Genomic DNA, 19,148 nt, shown 5'->3' with positions numbered 1-19,148 from the left:
AGGCAGGCCAAACACTCTTTGGCCAGGTCTTCCAGTGATTTGTGAGGACTTTGAATAAAAAAAAAAATTATTTAGAAAATTTGATTTAATGGACAGAGCAGGAAGTCAGGTGAGGGTGGGGAAAAGGGCACACATGCGGCTGGGACTGCAAACTGCAGGAAAGTCATGTTCACCCAGACGGCCTCAAGCTCACCCAGGTAGACACATTTGTTGCTGTTGTTGTTGGTAGGTAACAGCAGCCACGGGAGAAGCTTGAGATGAGTTAACTTCTCACAAGCTTACTACCAGGTGTAATGAAAACAAGTTTCAGACCCAAATCTGCCACTCATACTTATTAATGAAATATTTACTAGGAAGTAAGTACATCTAAGAAACACACACAGGCCAAATGACTGGTTCTGTAGGATTGGCAAAGAATTGGCTGTTCTTTTAGGGACTCTTGTCCCAAAAGAGTCACTCGAGGTAAATGCCAAGAGGCCTAACTCTATAATTTGTTTGCTGGCATCTGTCAGGAAGAATCTCCGCAGGCAGGGCTTGCTTAGGAGCTTACTGTCATGTATCCTCTTTAAGGGTAAATTAGGGAAAAGGCCTCACTTTACTCTGTGGAGTATAGGAATATATATAAGTTTCATACACACACACACACACACACACACATAGTCCGCATGTCTTGAATAATTTTCAATTTCGCTAGTAAAAAACCCATTTAAGATTCAACACAATGTTAGTCAACAGGTCAGTAAAATTTGTGTGCTAATAAGCTACTGAGCAGCAGGTTAACAGAAGGAGTTGTAGTAGCAGGGTCTGGAGCAGGCGTCCCCAAACTACGGCCTGGCCCGCAAGCCGCATGTGGCTCCCTGAGGCCATTTATCTGCCTCCCCCCCCATCCCCTCCCCCCCCCCCCCCCCCCCCCCCCCCCCGCCGCACTTCAGGAAGGGGCACCTCTTTCATTGGTGGTCAGTGAGAGGAGCACTGTATGTGGCGGCCCTCCAACATTCTGAGGGACAGTGAACTGGCCCCCTGTATAAAAAGTTTGGGGACCCTTGGTCTGGAGTATGGGCTCCCCTTAGAACATGGGGGCCCACAGGAGTGCCTGATCTTGACCACCTGGGCGGTAGCAGAGGGCACACACAACTCAAATGCAGTGAGGTAAGTTACAAATAAATACAAATTAATATTAAGATGTTTTTTAAATGAAAAAAATTATTTTTGTACTCCAGGTGTAGGCAGTAAGACTTGACCAAGTTTTCTTGGGAGTTAGGACATGTAATCTAACTTGGAGGAGGTATTTGTGGGTTTTCAGCTCAAAGGGTAAGGATCTTAGGGATGGGTGTAGGACAAGAAATTGCTCATTAAGGCCCTGGCCGGTTGGCTCAGTGGTAGAGCGTCAGCCTGGCATGCAGAAGTCCCGGGTTTGATTCCGAGCCAGGGCACACAGGAGAGGCACCCATCTGCCTCTCCACCCCTCCCCCTCTCCTTCCTCTCTGTCTCTCTCTTCCCCTCCCGCAGCGAGGCTCCACTGGAGCAAAGATGGCCCGGGCGCTGGGGATGGCTCCTTGGCCTCTGCCCCAGGCGCTAGAGTGGCTCTGGTCGAGACAGAGCGACGCCCCGGAGGGGCAGAGCATCGCCCCCTGGTAGGCAGAGCGTTGCCCCCTGGTGGGCATGCCGGGTGGATCCCGGTCGGGCGCATGCGGGAATCTGATTGTCTCTCCCCGTTTTCAGCTTCAGAAAAATACAAAAAAAAAAAAAAAAGAAAAAAGAAATTGCTCATTAAAGATGGTACGGGTTTTACAAGGTTGAGAAATACTGCTATAGAGTCAGTTTAAGTAAGAAAAGTCATAAAAGTAAAATTATTATATTAACTCTAAATCCCACTGGCTCAAGATGTGATAATTTGGTCTTAGGCTGGGCTGAGCTCTTTTATATCCAAACTGGGAAAAATTGCTGAGCAAAATAATAGTTTAAACAAGATTGGAAGGAACAATTTAAAAGCACTCGTGTATAATTGATATGTCAATTACTAATCATTCATCTATTCATTAAACACAATCTCCTAAGGATTCCTATTTTCTTTATGAATATTTGAAATGGATAAAACTGCCTTATTTTTAACAGACTGACTTTGGGCTTTATACATTTGGATTAGCTTTCCAACCCATTTAATTTGTTTATAAAACACTGCCGTTCTGTGTGTGTGTGTGTGTGTGTGTGTGTGTATTTTTCAGACTTTATTCAGAAAAATGTGGCCTATGGCAAATTGAGAAAGGTTTGTCGGAGACCCAAGTATGTGTCGTCTCAGGAAGTGAAGATGAAGCAAACCTGGTAAGTGGCATTTGGGGAACTTGTCACTTACTGTGTATATTGGTTGGCGCATGCTCTGCTGAGTACAAAAAATCCTCCGACTAGCTGAGGCTTAAAGAGGTTTGTTGGCTGTGTAACTGAGTGCCTCAGCGCTCTCTGTGTCTGAGTTCTCTGGGCCTGGCCTTGGATCTTTTTGATTTTTTTGTTATTACAAGTACAGTGCCACAAAGGAAGATCTGGTGTATGTGCTGTTTCATATTTGTGGGGGTGGGTCATCAGGTTACAGTCCTAAAAGGTCAGTGCAGGTTTCTTTTCATGGGGTTGGACCATCATGTACTCATGTTCCCAAAAGAACGAAGTGCCAGTTTCCCTCGGCTTTGCCAACGTAGAAGTCTAGCTCTTAGGGTTTTGCTAATCTCTTAGGTGGGAAAGGGTATGTCAGTGCATTTTAATTTGCTCTCTTATAAATAAGGCTTACTGTTTTTTTCCTAACATGTAAGGGCCATGGACTTCCCCCCCCCCCATGGACTTTTTGTCTTCTTGTATATTTCTATCAACCTTTTAGTATTTTTCTTAAATAGAAGAGCCTTTTTACCTATCAGGGATCAACCCTTGGTTTGTTATATAAATTGCAAATATTTTCTCTTGGATTATTTGTCTTTTGGCTTTGTTTATGAACTATTTTATCATGCAGAAGTATAATTTGTTTAGTTAAATGTATCAGTCTCTTCTGTGTATTGCTTCTGGATTTAGAGTTTTGGTCATCTATGACTACTGCTCCTACTTCTGCAATTCATTTTTGATTGTTTCCCTTTGCAGAGTCTACCTTAGGCACAGTTTGGAAAAATCTTTTTTCTGAGACTGGATCTCTTTTGTCATCACTCTAATTTAGTCTTCAAGGGGCCATAAGCAGAGGCCACACATCAGAAGTAAAAGTAGTTATTTTGGTTAAATTCAGACTAAGATATGAGTGACTCAGAAGCTCCCTGCTCTGTAACCTGAGAGTCGTATGTGTTGATGCAGGTGAAGTGTGCGGTTCTTTCTGCTAACCTGTGATGGGCTGGTTGTCATGATTTCAGCAGGCCAGTCTGCTTGGACCTCCGTGGCCAACTGGGACTCTTCAAGATGGTCACTTTCAGAAACAAGCTCTCTATTTACAACAGTTAACAGGGTCACAGCAGATTAATGTAAAGTTCAAAACGGCTTTTTTTACGTCAGGTATCTAGTTTAGTTTCTTACTATTCCATCCTCCGTGAAAATGTTTTATTCAGGTTACTGGGCCTTATTTTTTCTTTTCCTACCTTTTAGGTATTTTTTCCCATTGTTCCAAAATAGGCAGTTATATTTTGATGTATTTTCATCTTTTTGGATATTTTTGTTATTTCATTTTTTCCTCTTCACTGGTTTGGAAGTGATACATTGTGTTACTATTCTTTTAAAGGCCACACTAGAAATTACAACATGGGTTCTTCACTTAGGTATAAGTCAGTAAATTTTATTTTTCTCTTCTGTTAACTAATATAAGGACCTTTATATAATTTATTCAATTTACCTTCCTCTCAAATTATGTTAATTTAATGGGGCACTGTTATTTTAAGCTGTGAATCTGTCATTAAATTTACTCATATCATTACCACTTTCAGATTTCCTTAGATGATGGTCTGTTGGAAAACTGTGTTGTGATTGTTTGAATATGTCTTTATTTTGTCCTCAATATTGAAAGATACTCTCACTGGGTATAGAACTTTTGGTTGTAATTTTCTCTTAGAACACTGATGATGTTATTCCACTGTCCCCTGGATTCCATTGATGCTTTTGAGAAATCAGTTATAGGTCTAACTGGTGCTTCTTTGTCTGACTCACTTTTTTTTTTTTCCTCTGGTTACTTTTAAGATTTTCTGTTTGTCTTGATGTTATAGGTTATTATTATGGCATGTCTAGTGTGTGTTTTTTTATTTTTTTATTTTTTTTATTTTATTTTTTATTTTTTTATTTATTCATTATAGAGAGGAGAGGGAGAGACAAAGAGAGGGACAGAGAGAGAGAGAGGAGAGACAGAAGGGGGGAGGAGCTGGAAGCATCAACTCCCATATGTGCCTTGACCAGGCAAGCCCAGGGTTTCGAACCGGTGACCTCAGCATTTCCAGGTTGATGCTTTATCCACTGCGCCACCACAGGTCAGGCTCTAGTGTGTGTTTTTATCCTATAGGAGAGTCTTTGGGCTTCCTAAACCTGTGAGTTGGCGAATCTTGTTAGTTCTCTTTGAAGATTGCTTCCACCTTGTTCTCTGTCCTTTTTTTAGATTTCAGTTAGGTTCTGACCAGATTCAGGCCTTCTTACTTCTGCACATTTCAGCTTCTCCTCCATATTTTCCATCTCCTTACTGCTCTGGACCATATGATGAATTCCATTTTCCATATCATTCAGCTCACTCATTCTCTCTTTAGGTGATCTGATCTGCTAGTAAGCATGTCCGTTGATGTTTAGTATCAAGGATGATGGTATTTTTTATTCCTAGAAGTTCTATTTGATCCTTTTTGGAATCCTCCAGGTCTGTTTATAGTTTTCTGCACCTTGCATATGTTTTTAGTTTGTCTTATTTTTTCAAACATAGAAAGAATGGTTGTTTTATACTGTGACTGACAATTTCAGCAACTTAATTCTTTGTGGGTATGTTTCTGGCTGATTCTTGCTCATGGAACCGTACTTAGTTATTTTAAACAGTACTATTTTCCTAGGAATGTTATTTGTGGGAGTTATTTGAGGCTTAGGATGCAGATTTCATGCCAGCAGGAATAGAAGGTAGATCTAGTGTAGGTATAACAGAGCATTCTGAAACTGAGTAGCAGTGACTTAGAAATAGTTTCCCAGTCCTGTTTCTAAACCCTTTGGGCCACATGTCTTTTAGAGCTCAGTTTTATTTTTATAAAGTTCACATGCTGCTTGTATTGCATGATGCCCTGTAATTCTGCAGTAAATGTATGCATAGTCACTTAAGGAAGATGGAGGCCACAGTACCCTCTTTCAAGTCAAATTTCTATTGCTAAATAAGTTTTGACATAATTTTATATTTTTATATGTCAATTATGTACACCTTTTTGAGGCTATTTGTAATAATAATTCAGAGCTCTTGAATACAAGTTTCAGAGGTTTTGAAATTTCAAAATCATTGGTAGGAGTTGTATGTGCTGCTTTAATTGTATTCTCTTTCCCATATGCACAGGAGTTGAGACATAGGTGATAAGTAGATCCCTCAGGCCTCTGATAGTTTCAGTCTGGGCCACTTAGGCAAAGATGAAAATGCTCTCACAAGATGGCTAGTGTGCTGATGTGCTTCCTCTCCTTCTCCCTGCTTTTATAAAATGAGATGCTGAGACTTGAGATTGGTGGTATTGGCTAGTGGAGGCCACCTGTGGTAGTCTGCTTGTGTCTGAGAACTAAATGTCTTATTAGTGTTTTTGTTTATATTTCATAGCAGTGTCACATTTCAAGGCCCAAAGAATATCCCAGACCATTGGGACCCCTCAGCCTTGCCGGACCCTGGCTTTCAGGTATGGGCCTTGTGGTGCCTTGGGCTTGGGAGGGGCGGGAAGTATTCTTTGAGACAGGTGAGTGTGAGTGACTGTGCTACTTCCTCGACCACTGAATTAGTTGTGAGGCTAGGGCTTGTGAGAGAGGAGGGAAGAAGTAGGTGGGTTTTTTCCCAGGGGTTGGAGATTTTTAAAGCTAGAGACCACCCAGAAGATGGCTGTGGTCCTGAGGGAAGAGGATATATTAGGGATGGAGGGTGATAAGCAGGAAAATTTCTAGAAAGGGTAGATGTAAGGGGCTTAAGAGCTGGGCTCAGCCAGTAAATACTAGTTTTTCTAAGCAAGAAAAGGAAAAGAAACCATGGGACAATTGGAGCCTGATGAGGGGTACTGAGAGGAAATTCCTGTTAGATGGTGCCAGATAATAGAAGACAAGAGAAGGAACAGTCACTTCAGCAGCTCATTTAGGGCCTGTCAGATTTTGGGAGCTGTGCTGAGTTCAGGAGAGTACTCTAGCCAAGATCCAGTGCTACCTCATCTCTGGGGGCACTTGGGTGGCCTCTGAGAGCTGGCTGCCTGCCAGGTACGTTGCATATCAGCTTTTACAACATGACTGCCACTGCCCTGGGAGAGCTGGCAGCACAGGTGAGACGTGGGAAAGGCTGGGTGAGCTGACAGCCGCACTCAGATGTCAGAGGATGAGATGCCCTTATTGAGGAGATCAGGGCAGGAAGCCCTGGGTCCACATCTGAATGATGGCTGGTGCTGTGCAGGCAGGGCTGGGAGACCATACAGGTCAATGGGAACTGCATGTGAAGCAGGCCAGGTCAGGATCCTGGTATCGGGTGTGTCTGGGATGAAGCGTGTGCACAGACGTGGGACCGGGGGAGCGCTTGGGGCTATGCTGGGGAGTACTTTGGTCATGGGGCTGAGCAGCAGCCCCGGCAGGAATGGAAGCCCATGAGGATCTCTGGTCTGGAAGGGGCAGGGCTGATTTCTGTACTTGAGGAAGAGGAGTTTGGCAGCATCCAAGAGATGGGAGCAAGGAAGCTAGAGTCCGGGTTTGGGTCGTGGGAGACCCATGGACATGCGTACCAAGCTCTGACCATTTGTGGTCTTGGGCCGTGGAGTGTGGTGGTTATTATATGGCTATTATTATAAGGCTGTACTTGGGGGTCACGGAAAGGGATAGTATTGAGGGACTCCCCAGAGATCCCTAAATGGTCTGTCACTGAGTCAAGCCTCATGGAGCTGGGAACAGGGAGGCTGATCGTATGGTCCAGGCTGCAAGTGCAGGAATTTGTGCATTGCTCTTCTGTGTGTCAGTTGGCTGCCCTTGATCCAGGAGCCTCTCCTGGCTTGTTAGAAGTGCTTTTTCCCAGGGCAGGCAGGAGCCTAAGGGAGAGGCGGGCTCAGCTGGAAGGGACACAGTGGCCATGCTCCTCAGTTGCCATGTGCCCGCCTGCCAGTGTGGCCTATCAGCACTTGTGTGGGGCGTTCACACAGCACTGCTGCTCATGGCAGTGTTTGTCTCCTCACCACCAAATGTATGCCTTCCACATTTGTTGACACCAACTCTGTGGGCTTGTCGACTACATAGTAGTCTGCCTTGTGTGGGTCAGAAGAGCAGGGACATCCTGGGGATACCTGGGATGGAGCTGATGTAAGCATCACATGCCTGTCCTCCAGCCAGGAGTCCCAGTGAACACAGATTGCACAGCTGTGCACCCGGAGAGACTGCCCCCAGTGGGGGGAGTGGTGTTCACCCTCTGGGCTTGCTTCTGCGGTTCTCGCACTTCAGGAGCAGCCTTGGGAGGAGAGAGATCTGTTTTATACTTTGATGAAAACAATGAAAATCTTTGACCCTTGCAGCTGATCACCCTCCATTCTTCCTCAGAAGAATATGAGAAGGTCTATAATCTCTTTAACCGTACACTGCCCTACTACATTCAGAAGATCGAGCGAGTCCAGAACCTGGCTCTCTGGGAAGTCTACCAGTGGTAGGTCAGGGGCTTGCTCTGGGCAGCCTGGTGACTCTGTCCCCTCACACCTTTACATAGTAGGCTGACTGCTTCCCTGATATGCCTGGGGCTTTGGACACAGTCTAGATAGCAGCTCTTGCTTGCACAGTGCTGGTGGACTCGAACTGGGTCGGTGCTTTCTCACCCGTCTCCTCATCTTCAGAGCTTAGTGCTGCATAGTCCCCAGAGACGAGGCGCAGAGGCTTGCAGAGGCACGGCCTGAGCATGTACGTGTGCTCTGCCTCTCTGCTGCCTGATCCGTAGGAGCCACCCACGCTCTGGACACGTAAATCTATTGTTCTGACAGCTAGAGAGCGGGCTCATTTCTGTGCCCTGTCAGCACAGGGCAGCAGGTCACCATGGCAGGCCTGGGCTCCTGCTGACCTGTCCCCACAGAAGGCCGGAGCAGTCTTATGTACCCTGGGCCCAGTGATGAAATCAGGGTGACTTAACGGGGCGAGATGAGACAAAGGCCCTGCTGAGCAGCATCCAGGAGCTCTGGCTCAGCCTTGTTGGGGGTAGGGGGGCAGGGGTGGGGACGGAGCGCCCTTCTCCCTGGCCGGCCTGCTCTGAAGGGTCAGGTCACTGCTGGGGGCCAAGGGCTGTGGAGGGAAGGGAGCTCTGCGCCCATCTAGGCTCTGTGCTCCACCTTCCCCGCCGGAGCCTTGTGGGCCAGGCTCTGTGGCTCCTGGTCTCCTGACACTTCTGGTAAAACGTTTCCTTGGGTCGGGTGGCCTGTGTGGGGTGGGAAGTGCCCTCTCCCTCCAGCGTGCTTTCTCTCCCTCGATTACAGGCAGAAAGGGCAGATGCAGAAGAGAAACGGAGGGCGGATGGTGGATGAGAGGCAGCTGTTCCACGGCACCAGTGCCTATTTTGTCGATGCCATCTGCCAGCAGAACTTTGACTGGCGGGTCTGTGGGCTTCATGGCACTTCCTATGGCAAAGGTAAGGGCGAGTGCAACTGCCACTAGCAGAACCTGGCCTCGCTGCGCTGCCCAGGGCCCAGGGAACCATTTAAGTAAATGGTGAAAGAGTTACATGATCTAAGGAAATAACAGAGTATTCAGGAAACCATTTTAAAGCAGTTTATGGAGGGTGGGGGGGTGTTGTAAGCTGATGAGCCAGTTCACACTCAGGCACTCAGGGAAGAGTGGCCCCGGCCAGTTCTGGGGGGTGCCCAGCTGTCGGCACCCTTTCTCTCACTCTGTGCAGCTGGGAGCCTGGCCCAAGGTTTGACCATGGGTGCTCTTGCTTAGGCTGGCGTTTTGCTTCTCTAAGGGGTGGGCCTGTGTCCTGTGGCATGGGGGCCTCAGAACATGGTGAGCACAGTGGGAAAGGAGAGGGGTTCCTACCCAGCCTTCTGCCTGCATTATTTTGTTAGACTAGAATGAACAGCTTGGATACACTCATGTGAATATGTCATTCTAGCTCTATGGTGAGTTATCTGAATGTTCTCTTGTCTCTTGGTTATTTTAAAACTTTGGGAATAATTTCAAACTCACAGGAAAGTTGCAAGAGTAATATAAAAAAAACTGCACAATTTCCTGCATATGTTTACCTACATTCATCTGTTTTAATTTTTTTTTTTTTTTTTTTGCATTTTTCTGAAGCTGGAAACAGGGAGAGACAGTCAGACAGACTCCCGCATGCGCCCGACCGGGATCCACCCGGCACGCCCACCAGGGGGCGACGCTCTGCCCACCAGGGGGCGATGCTCTGCCCATCCTGGGCGTCGCCATGTTGCGACCCTCCTGGGTGTCGCCATGTTGCGACCAGAGCCACTCTAGCGCCTGGGGCAGAGGCCACAGAGCCATCCCCAGCGCCCAGGCCATCTTTGCTCCAATGGAGCCTTGGCTGCGGGAGGGGAAGAGAGAGACAGAGAGGAAGGCGCGGCGGAGGGGTGGAGAAGCAAATGGGCGCTTCTCCTATGTGCCCTGGCCGGGAATCGAACCCGAGTCCTCCGCACGCTAGGCCGACGCTCTACCGTTGAGCCAACCGGCCAGGGCCTGTTTTAATATTTTGCCATGTTGGCTTTATGACCCCGCCCCTACTTTTTCTGAACCATTTGTAAGTAGGTGGCACATCGCATGCCCCCTCACCCTTTCACACCTCCTAAGGAAAGGCCTCAGTTTTGTCAGTTACCCTTTGGCCTTGATCTGGCATGATGGCTGTGGGGTTGTGGTGGACCGGAGCCAGGGGAGATTGTGAACCTAGATGTAGAGGTGGAAGCTTCCAGGGCAGCTTCCCAGGAGACAGGTTCATAATATCCACATGGGGCCGCCAGCACCTACAGGTGATTCCTTGTTTGAGTCTTGGCACCCCCCCTCCCACCCCACCCCACCCCACCCCACCCCACCCCACCCCACCCCACCCCCAGCCTTGCCTGATCAAGTCAGCACGACATCTGTTTTTAGCTGAGGAAGCAGGTCTGGGGGTTAGGTAGTGTTCTGCCCAGAGAGCCTTACGATTTGAGCAACAGATTCAGAATGGGAAAGGAGTTTTCTGTCTCGGTGTCCCCTCTGATGTCCTGCAAGAGGGAAGGCTAGAGAAGGAGGGGAGGCTAGGGGAAGGCAGGGGGGAGATGCAGTGGTGGAGGAGCCTGGGCCGAGGGCACTGCCTGTGGCCAGGACGCCAGGCCTCTCCTCCCCGGCTGCAGCTGTCCTGCGGCGCCCAGCTGAGTCTATGCGTGTCCTTGCAGGGAGCTACTTTGCCCGAGATGCCGCGTATTCCCACCACTACAGCAAGTCCGACTCCAAGTTCTACATCATGTTTCTGGCTCGGGTGCTGGTGGGCGAGTTCACCCGGGGCAATGCCTCCTTTGTCCGTCCCCCAGCCAAGGATGGCCGGGGCAACAGCGTCTTCTACGACAGCTGTGTGAACAGCATGTCCGACCCTTCTATCTTCGTGATCTTCGAGAAGCACCAGGCCTACCCTGAGTACGTCATCCAGTACTCTACCTCCAGCAAGCCTGCGGCTGGGGCCTCCACCCTCTTCTCCCTGGCGTCCTTCTTGGGTTTCCGGCAATGAGCTTGGGGCTGTAGTTTAGGCCTTTCTCGTTTGTCTTTCTTGAAGTAGCCGTTGGGAAAGATTTTTTTTTTTCCCTTTTTATTTTTTTAACAAGCTTTTAATGAACTGTTTAATGTTGACTTCTCAATGAAGTTATGTTCTTAATCTCTCATTGATGGTAGTTTTCGGTTTTAAGTCAGTCTTGAGCTCGGTAGTGGGCTAATCAGTAATGATTATAGGCGAGCCCATAATTGATTTTTACTAGGGTTTTATTTTTTACTCTTTGGTGACTTTGCTACTGATTGGCACCAGGCACAGATTTTCAGATATTGGGAATTTTATGGATTGATTTTAATTTTAATAATTTTTGTCTTTAGGGACTCATTAGGATCTTGTTTTATTTTTTGTCAGAGTGACACAGTGCCTGTGGCACAGGAAAACCTGTCTTGTGGCGTAGGGAGGAACAGTCATTGTGCCTGTTACTCCTGCTCTAATCTGTGCAGCACTTCTGCTGCTGCTGGCCTTGGAATTGGTCCATATATGACATCAGACAAATGGCTACTGTGGGATGTTGTTGAGCCCCTGCTGGTTTCCTTTGTCATGGGCCTGGCCCCTGAATGCTTGTCCCAGCGTCTTCCAAGTGCACGGGACATCTTCTGAATATGGGTTTTATGTCTTCATGAGCTTTGAATACCTGTGCTGCAAATGTCACAATAGAGTGCGGTAATAAAATAATATTTATCTCACCTGGGTGACGACTAAAACCCATTCTTCCACGTTTGTGTAGAGTCCCTGCTGGGGACCAGCACTTTTCTGAGTGTTGCAGTATAATAGAGCTGCTGTTACTGGCCTTGGGGAGCTGTGTGTAGATTGTTCCTGAAGCCGATGAAGCAGAGGGTTGAGGGCCTCTCACTTGCTGGGGCCTCTTCCGCAGCCCTAGTAGAGGCCCAGTTTTATAGTTACATGAATTTTTATTAAATTTGCAAGAGTTACATCTTGGTATTGTTTTTCTTTCTTCCAATTCATAAAAAGTTCCAAAGCCTACAAAGTCCAGAATCACTGTTGAATACATGTGGACATGGAGGAGGTGGTTGTGTCCTCCACACTCAGCAGGTCATGGAGTCTCTGCTGGGCACTGGCTCCTCTGGTACAGGGGCAGAGGGGCTGGCAGGTGGCTCCACGTTATGAGGCTGCCTGCCCCTTCCCGCCTGCTATACCCAGTGGCCCAGGTTCAGTCCTCAGCAACAGGCTCCCCTCCTCACCTGCACGTTCCTTCCCACCTTCCTGACACAGTGTGTTTACTCTCCACACCATGTCTCCATGCGGTTGGTTTGTCTCATCATTCTCAGATCCAAGCTATTTTTCCATCTTTGGAACAGGGATAGTGTTCCAGAACTTGACACAGGCTGGCTAATTAAGCCAGATGAAAAATGAGTTAAATGACCAGAAAAAGGAAGCAATGACAACACAACCAGGTCATGATTTTTAGAGCCCCCCCTACCAATACTTCTTCCACATCCTGAGTAATCTTGAAATTTCATTCATTGCTTGGGTTGCTGGTCCTCCTGCCATGTAGGCGGGGCCCGAAGGGAGGGTCAGAGAACCATGGACATGTGCTGCCTGCTAAGTTTTCAATGTATATATCCTGATCCCATGCTCTTTAACCATCTGGTTGCTGGGAACTGAGTGGGAAGCAGGAGTGGTCCATTTGGGAATGCAGGTGGGAGGGGTGGCAGGAGGAGCCTGGGATGGGAGATGAGCAGATGCTCTGGAAAAGTCCGGTGAGCAATGAAGACTAAAACCAGAATTTGCTGACCTTTGAGAAAGCAAGTCAGGAAGAGCAACTCTTTGAGAGAAGATGGGGTCAATGTGGCCAGGTTATAGGGTGGGGGTGGTGTTTCTGTGGCACAGGAGGGGGTGGGCTTTGTGATGGGAAGAAGTCACAATGACTGACTCAGAATGTTAATGCAGAGAGGTGGTGGGATCCAGGGCAAGGGATCTGTGGCAGCCAAGAAATAGTCATGAGGACCCAGTCAGTACTGTTTGCTGCCTTTCCTACCCCATGTTAGTGGTGTTGGGTGTCAACAGTGGGATTTAAACAGAGCTAAGGCATGCAGGGTGAAACATTGTAAGTCCTGGGAGCCCAGCCATTCTTGCCCATTAGGAAGCCTCATTGCTATGTCTGAAGATGGCGAAGGTGATGAGCTGGGGGCACCAGATGCAGACCTGCACCTCAAATGGGGAACTGGTGCTCAGCTGCATGGGTTTCTATGATGGCTATGGGGGTCAGTAGCTGGGGGAGATGGCCAAGGCAGTCAGGAGAGGCCGAGGGGCCACTGGGAATGGGAATGGAAGGCTTTTCTGGGGAGTCTGAGCCCTAGGCTGGGCATCTTGAAGGGACTGGTTCCAGAGATGAGCAGGTGGTGGCAGCAAGTGTGTGACGGGCTGGTGGGGCCTCCTAGAGGACGGGCAGCAGCCAGGGCTGGGCGACGCTGGGAAATAAGGCTGCCTTTCTTTAAGAGACTGTCCAGGAGCCCCCTGGGCAGAGCAGGGTCTGCATGGCAGACGTAGCCGAGCTGGATTCTAGCTCACCCGAACCAGCCGGAACTTTCTAAAGGTGGGTCTGGGTATCGCCTCCATGCTCACAGGAGGAAACTGAGGCACAGGGAAGTGGGAAGATCATCAGGCATGGCCAGATGGCTGCTGGTGGCAGATCTGGGATTCACTTTGCAAGTTTTTTGTTGAATTTGAACTTCTTGTCAGTACAGTAATTCCTTTTACTAATAGTCACCCTCTGTACTTTTTATTCTTTGATCAAAATTAAGAAAAGATATGGTGCTCTTAAAATGAAAAAGTACGCTTCAGCCTTTATCACTTTTCTGTGAATTGAAACTTATAAAGTCGGTATTACCCTACTAGAAATATCAAAGCGTAATAAGACTCTTGTGAACCACTTTTGAAGTTGAGCTTCTGATAAATGTCATTGTCTAAGTCAAACACCACAAAGCACCAGGGAGGCTGGAAAGGCTCGTGAACTGGTATCATGAGGTCACCTCACGAGTGTCCCTGTGTCCCCTGCCCTGTAGAGAACTTCCTTCAAAACCCCAAGTTCTCAGTTGTTCTGTCAGGACTACAGTTTTGCTTATTTATCAGCAATTTCTTATGAGACAGGCGGATCAGTCATTCAACACCGTCAAAACTTAAGTGCAACAAACATTTATTAAGCATTTAGGAAATGTTACATAAATGACCTTTTATACTTGTGTGCCAGGCACCCTTTCAATTAGTTAGGAGATGTTTCCCCCCAATTCTGAATTTCCACAATGGTTTTCTTTGAATTAGAAATTGCCCTTGTAACTGATTGTGTCAGCGTGAGATGATCTTGATGTAGACGCCATTTTTTGGACTTAGGGCAGATTTGGATTCTAGCTGCAGTGGTACCTAAAATAGAGGAGATTGAAATATTTGTCACAGTTAACCACATCTACGGGGTGACCTCCTCAGAACCAAGCATGAAGCAGGGTTATAGAAATTTGGCTGATGGCTGAGGGGTAGCGGGTCCAGCAGTGAGCAAAGCAGCCTCCTCGCTGCCCCTGAGAACCCAGCAGAACTGCCTCTTCAGGACTGGGCCCGGGGGCCCCAGCAGCACTGGAGCTCGTCCCCCTTTCCTGGGTTAATAAAGTCCTGCCAGAGAGGTGGTGGTGGCTCACTTTGCAAATGAAGAGATGAAGTTTCGGAGAGGCCAAGTGACTTGTTCAAGTTCACATGATTTGAAAGTAGCAAAGCCTCAAACTCTTTTCATCTCTCCATCTCCTTCCTTGTGCCAAGCCAGAAACTAAGAGGCCCCCTCTTGCCCCCCTCTTGGAGGGGCTGTTCTGCTCATGCGTGCTGTGCTCAAGCCTCACTGCCCCTTATAAAGTTCTTTCCTTATATGAGGTAAGTCAGTGGTAGACTGGGTCTTGGCAGAAAAGCCAAAGAAATACTCAAGAAGCAGGTCTAGACCTGTGCTATACTGCACAGTCGCCACTGACATCATGTGGCTGTTGAGTGCTTGAAATGTGGTAAGTGCAAAAGAGGGGCTGAGTCTTTTTATTTAATTTGACTTAAAATGAATAGCCACCATATGGCAAGCAGCTACTGCATTAATGTAGGTCTAGACAAACTTGAAACACCATTGGACTTCAAAAAGGAGAGGTCAGTTGGGACTAGCACAGTCAGAGAGGGCTTCTTGGAGGAAGTGACACCTGAGGTGGAGCTAGGAAGGGGAGAAGCTGAGAGAGCAGCACTTCTCCGGGGCCGCTTCTGGGTTTTAGGCAACACCAAGGGATTTGAAGGATGAGATTGGACTAGGGGTGGGACGTGGAAGAGATGACATTCAGGTCAGGGCAGCAGCCTGAGCAGGAAGGGAGGAGCAGGTGGGACCCTCGCAGAGTGGGTAGCTGGGCTGGGGAATGTAAAATGAGCTCAGATGGGTCCTGGGACCCGGCAGGATCCAGACTCATGGCTTTCTGGAGCTAAGCTGGCTGCTGGCATCCAACAACAAACATGACAGACTTTTGGTCCCTGGCCTCATGGAGCCTGCAGTCCAACAGTGTGACCTCAGGCAAGGGAAGAGCAAGAGCATCACGAGGCCCAGCTTTGCTGTATAGAGATTAATAATAATAATAGTAATAGGCCAGCTTCAGCGCAGAGACTGAGCGAGCACCCCTGAGCCTGGAGCAGCAGGGCTCACCTGCAGGGGGCTCACCTGAGTCTCCGGGCAGGCTTCAAACCGGAACTCACGCAGGACGTGGAGCAGCGTCAGCTTGACCTCTAGGAGCCCCAGCCGCACCCCGAGGCAGCTCCGGGGACCCCCTCCGAATGGCAGGTAGGTGAAGGGTCGCCTGCTCCTCTGGGCCTCTGCTGTGAACCTGAGGGACAGGGCAGTCAGGGGTGGCTCAGGACACCTGCCTCCCTTCCGGGGCCTCTTCAGCCATTGGATCTGGCTGAGGGTCCCTGACATCAAAGGTGACGCTTTTACTAAGTGGGCCTAACCTCCACCGAAGCCAGTAGCATCCTGTTTTCTCTTGGACCAGTCCCTAAGCTCTGGAGCTGGTGGCTGCTAATCCGTGAGCTTTCATGCCCTTCCCCCCCTTTCATGCAAAGGTTCTGCTGAATTAAAGGAATCACCTGGAGAGTCAGGGTCGGCCTCCTGCCTTCCTACAATCCGTGTTGTTAATGAGCCTGTGGGCTCACTATGATCCTGAAGGATAAATGAGTCTTAAGGAAACCACAGCCCTCATCTGGACCCTTGGCTCCAACTTCTCCATCAGAGAAGTGACACCAGCTGTCACCCACTTCCTAAGGAGAGGCCCTGGGCACTCGCCCTGTCCGGGACAGGCCCGCCGATTGTCTCCCTTGCACACATTTGCCTTTCTGGCTGAAGTTGTGAAACGCAGCCATTGCTAACTGTAGTATTTGAACCACTGAAGCCCTTCCTCAGAGGAATTGCCTGTCTGCTACCACATGGCAGCATATTTCTGTGACAGCAAAGCTAGGGAACAGCCACTGTTTTGTAATAGCCCATTCACTTCTTAATACCTCTGCACTCTTCTGGGCCAAGGAGCCATTGGACTCACCTTTTCTCAACCTAATACTATTTATTTTCAAAGGTAATGCTGTCAGCTCTGCAGCTACTGTTTATAGTGCTGGATCTTTACCGTATGCCTGGGAGCTGCTCTGCAGCAGGGTATCATATTTATCTCGGTCCCACTGCCCAGTGTCCCTGTGACTGGGTTGCAGAGTTGTGGGGCTGGGTTGCGTTCCCCAGGAAGTTGGAATTGCTAACGGTGGAAACTCACCTGCTGCCTGGCCAGCCCTCTGCTTGCCAGCTCATACAGGAAGGGATAGAAAGGTGTTATTTCGAGGATGGGATGTGGATGCCTGCACAGACATTTTAAATTTGGGAGCCTAACAATGAAGTCTGGACAGTGGATCAAATCCATGTAAGGGTTAGAAGTGGGATCCGGGTCTACTATGCTAGCAGAGCTGGATTTCATGAATTCCTGGGGAAATCTGGTTGATCCTCTTGTTTTGGAGCAGGCTCCAAGTTTAAAGAAGGAAATGATGTTTTGTTACTCTCCTGTGCACACCTGATTCTGCGTCATTTCTTGGTTTGAACAAATAGAAGACGCCCATGTGAGATTGCCCTGTCTTCTGCAAGCAGTGGTGCTGAAACGCTAACTCTCTGGCTTCTGTGTGGAGCTTTAAAATATTACAATTATTTCCTTTGGGCATTATGCCTCACAAATGTAAGATTGCCTTGGCTTTTGACTGGGAAGATTTCACTGAATCTTTACCAAATCTGTGTCTCCCTGCAGCCACCTCTAATTTCCTCGCTCAGTCCCTCAGGGGCCCATTTGAAGGACCCATGCTCACCTCTTGGGGTCGAAGGCCTCTGGGCGTGGCCAGTGCTCCGGGTCGTGGTGCAGGGCACCTACGGCCATCTCGACCACGGTGCCCGCGGGGATGCGCTGCCCCAGCACCTCACAGTCCTGTGCCGCCTCCCGTGTGAACCTGCAGGGACATACAGGTCACCCCCACCTTGGTGCAGAGTAGAGATAAGGAGAGCTCGGGTGGGGGACATGCCAGGGCAAAGGAGGTATGAGTCTGAAGTGTGGAATGAGATTGGAGGACATGGGAAGAGGAGGCCCTGCTCTCTTCCTGGGTGACCAAGCCCTATCCCACCCCACCCCATTAACCCTCTCCTACCCAGCATCCTGCAGTCACTAGTTTCTAGACTCACTTGGTCCTAGGTGAAAACATTTGACGTTTCTTCCTTCATTGAACCTGAAGAGCCCATCTTATGCCTGGTGTTGGGGGGCACACTGGTGCCAGTCAAGGGCTTGTTTCTGGTGGGGGTTTGCATGGCCGTGGCCACACCCTACCTGCATCAAGCCTCTTTTAATTGCCCTCACCCACCCCCTTGCTTTAGGAAGAGGAAATTTGGCCTCCCATTTATTGTCTATGGTGCTATGGAATATTTCTACTAGAGAAGAAAAATGCTGGTCAGATTGTTTATTGTATCAACAGCCATGGCATAATCCCATTTATGTTTTATTTTTTAAGGGCTAGACCATGTTTGTATATGAATAGACAACTTTTGGAAGAATTTCTGAACTACTGCCACTGTCTCCTGTAGGGATGGGACTTGGGTGGAGAATGACAGGGACCAGGGGTGCCAGTTTTTTTTGGGGGGGCCCTTCTATATTGGTTAGGTTTCTTTCTTTTCTTTAGGTTTCCTCCCTCCCTTCCCCCCTCCCTCCCTCCTTCCCTCCTTCCCTCCTTTTCTTCCAGTATGAGCATATTATTTTGGTAAGATAAATAATTATTATAAAAATTAAAAATATTCTGTGCTGGCTCTTATGGCAAATGGTAGGATGGGGCTTCCCTAAATGTTTTAGAGGAGATAAAATTATTAGACTAATTATAGTCATGAAAGAAATTAAGAGCAACCCAGTGCTCCTTGCAGCATTCATCAGTAAATCGTGAGCATTTCATAGCCAAGTCAAGAACGCAAAAGGCCAGGGCTGGTGCACCCCATTTAGAGTTCCAGCTACTCATGCAGTTCATATGTACTTGCAGCTGGTGCAACACTCCACACCTCAAACCAGAGATGGAAGTGGGGGGCTCTGATGTGCGCCATCTCAGCTCCACAAGAACCAAACAAGGTGACTCCTGACACCCCTTCTTTTTGATATTTATCGGAGGTAGCTTGGACCTGCAGGCAGGACCCCCTGAAAACTGGAAAACAGGGTCTACTCTTCTACACGTGGTTGGGCTTCTGTCTGGCTAGGTTAAGCCACATACAAGACCAGAAAGATTTTTTGAATTACACTGCATAGATCTTGGGCTCACATTAATAACTATTCAATAAGAATGATATTTTTCACATTGGCCATTCTGAGTTATTTTTGTGGATGAGGGTGTGAGTCAAATTGTATTAGTGCTTGGGAAAGGCTCTCAGGCTTTCTCTGAGATTTAATGGAATAATTTTTAAAAAAGAATAGATAAACAAATAATGGACTAGAATAGAAGAACAGAATAGAATTGAAATAGAATAGAATAGAATAGAATAGAATACCTGGCCGGTTGGTTGGCTCAGTGGTAGAGCGTTGGCCTGATGTGTAGGAGTCTCGGGTTCGATTCCCAGCCAGGGCACACAGGAGAAGCGCCCATCTGCTTCTCCACCCCTCCCCCTCTCCTTCCTCTCTGTCTCTTCCCCTTCCACAGCCAAGGCTCCATTGGAGCA

At 48.2% G+C, this 19,148-nt stretch overlaps 2 protein-coding genes across 4 annotated transcripts in view; one reads left to right on the top strand and one right to left on the bottom strand.

The window, feature by feature from the left end:
* PARP12 (poly(ADP-ribose) polymerase family member 12) overlaps window positions 1–11,850 on the top strand; it is a 39,613-nt gene extending 27,763 nt beyond the window's left edge. Inside the window, exons 8-12 of the mRNA XM_066262438.1 lie at window positions 2,226–2,322; window positions 5,777–5,852; window positions 7,704–7,831; window positions 8,646–8,797; window positions 10,551–11,850. Coding sequence (XP_066118535.1) covers window positions 2,226–2,322; window positions 5,777–5,852; window positions 7,704–7,831; window positions 8,646–8,797; window positions 10,551–10,879 — 782 coding nt within the window. The 3' untranslated portion in view covers window positions 10,880–11,850. The remainder of the gene's footprint in view (window positions 1–2,225; window positions 2,323–5,776; window positions 5,853–7,703; window positions 7,832–8,645; window positions 8,798–10,550) is intronic.
* A 2,218-nt stretch (window positions 11,851–14,068) lies between these two features.
* TBXAS1 (thromboxane A synthase 1) overlaps window positions 14,069–19,148 on the bottom strand; it is a 139,565-nt gene continuing 134,485 nt past the window's right edge. For 2 of the 3 annotated variants that reach the window (XM_066255277.1, XM_066255279.1), the window contains 3 exons: window positions 17,276–17,413; window positions 15,591–15,768; window positions 14,069–14,299 (listed from right to left, as the gene is read on the bottom strand). In XM_066255277.1, the coding sequence (XP_066111374.1) occupies window positions 14,225–14,299; window positions 15,591–15,768; window positions 17,276–17,413 (391 nt within the window). In that variant the 3' untranslated portion in view covers window positions 14,069–14,224. The remainder of the gene's footprint in view (window positions 14,300–15,590; window positions 15,769–17,275; window positions 17,414–19,148) is intronic. The other variant, XM_066255278.1, reaches the window with a different exon arrangement.

This window comes from Saccopteryx bilineata, chromosome 2, assembly GCF_036850765.1.
Source record: "Saccopteryx bilineata isolate mSacBil1 chromosome 2, mSacBil1_pri_phased_curated, whole genome shotgun sequence".
In the NCBI taxonomy this organism is placed as follows: Eukaryota; Metazoa; Chordata; class Mammalia; order Chiroptera; family Emballonuridae; genus Saccopteryx; species Saccopteryx bilineata.
This window is presented reverse-complemented; position numbering and strand designations above follow the sequence as displayed.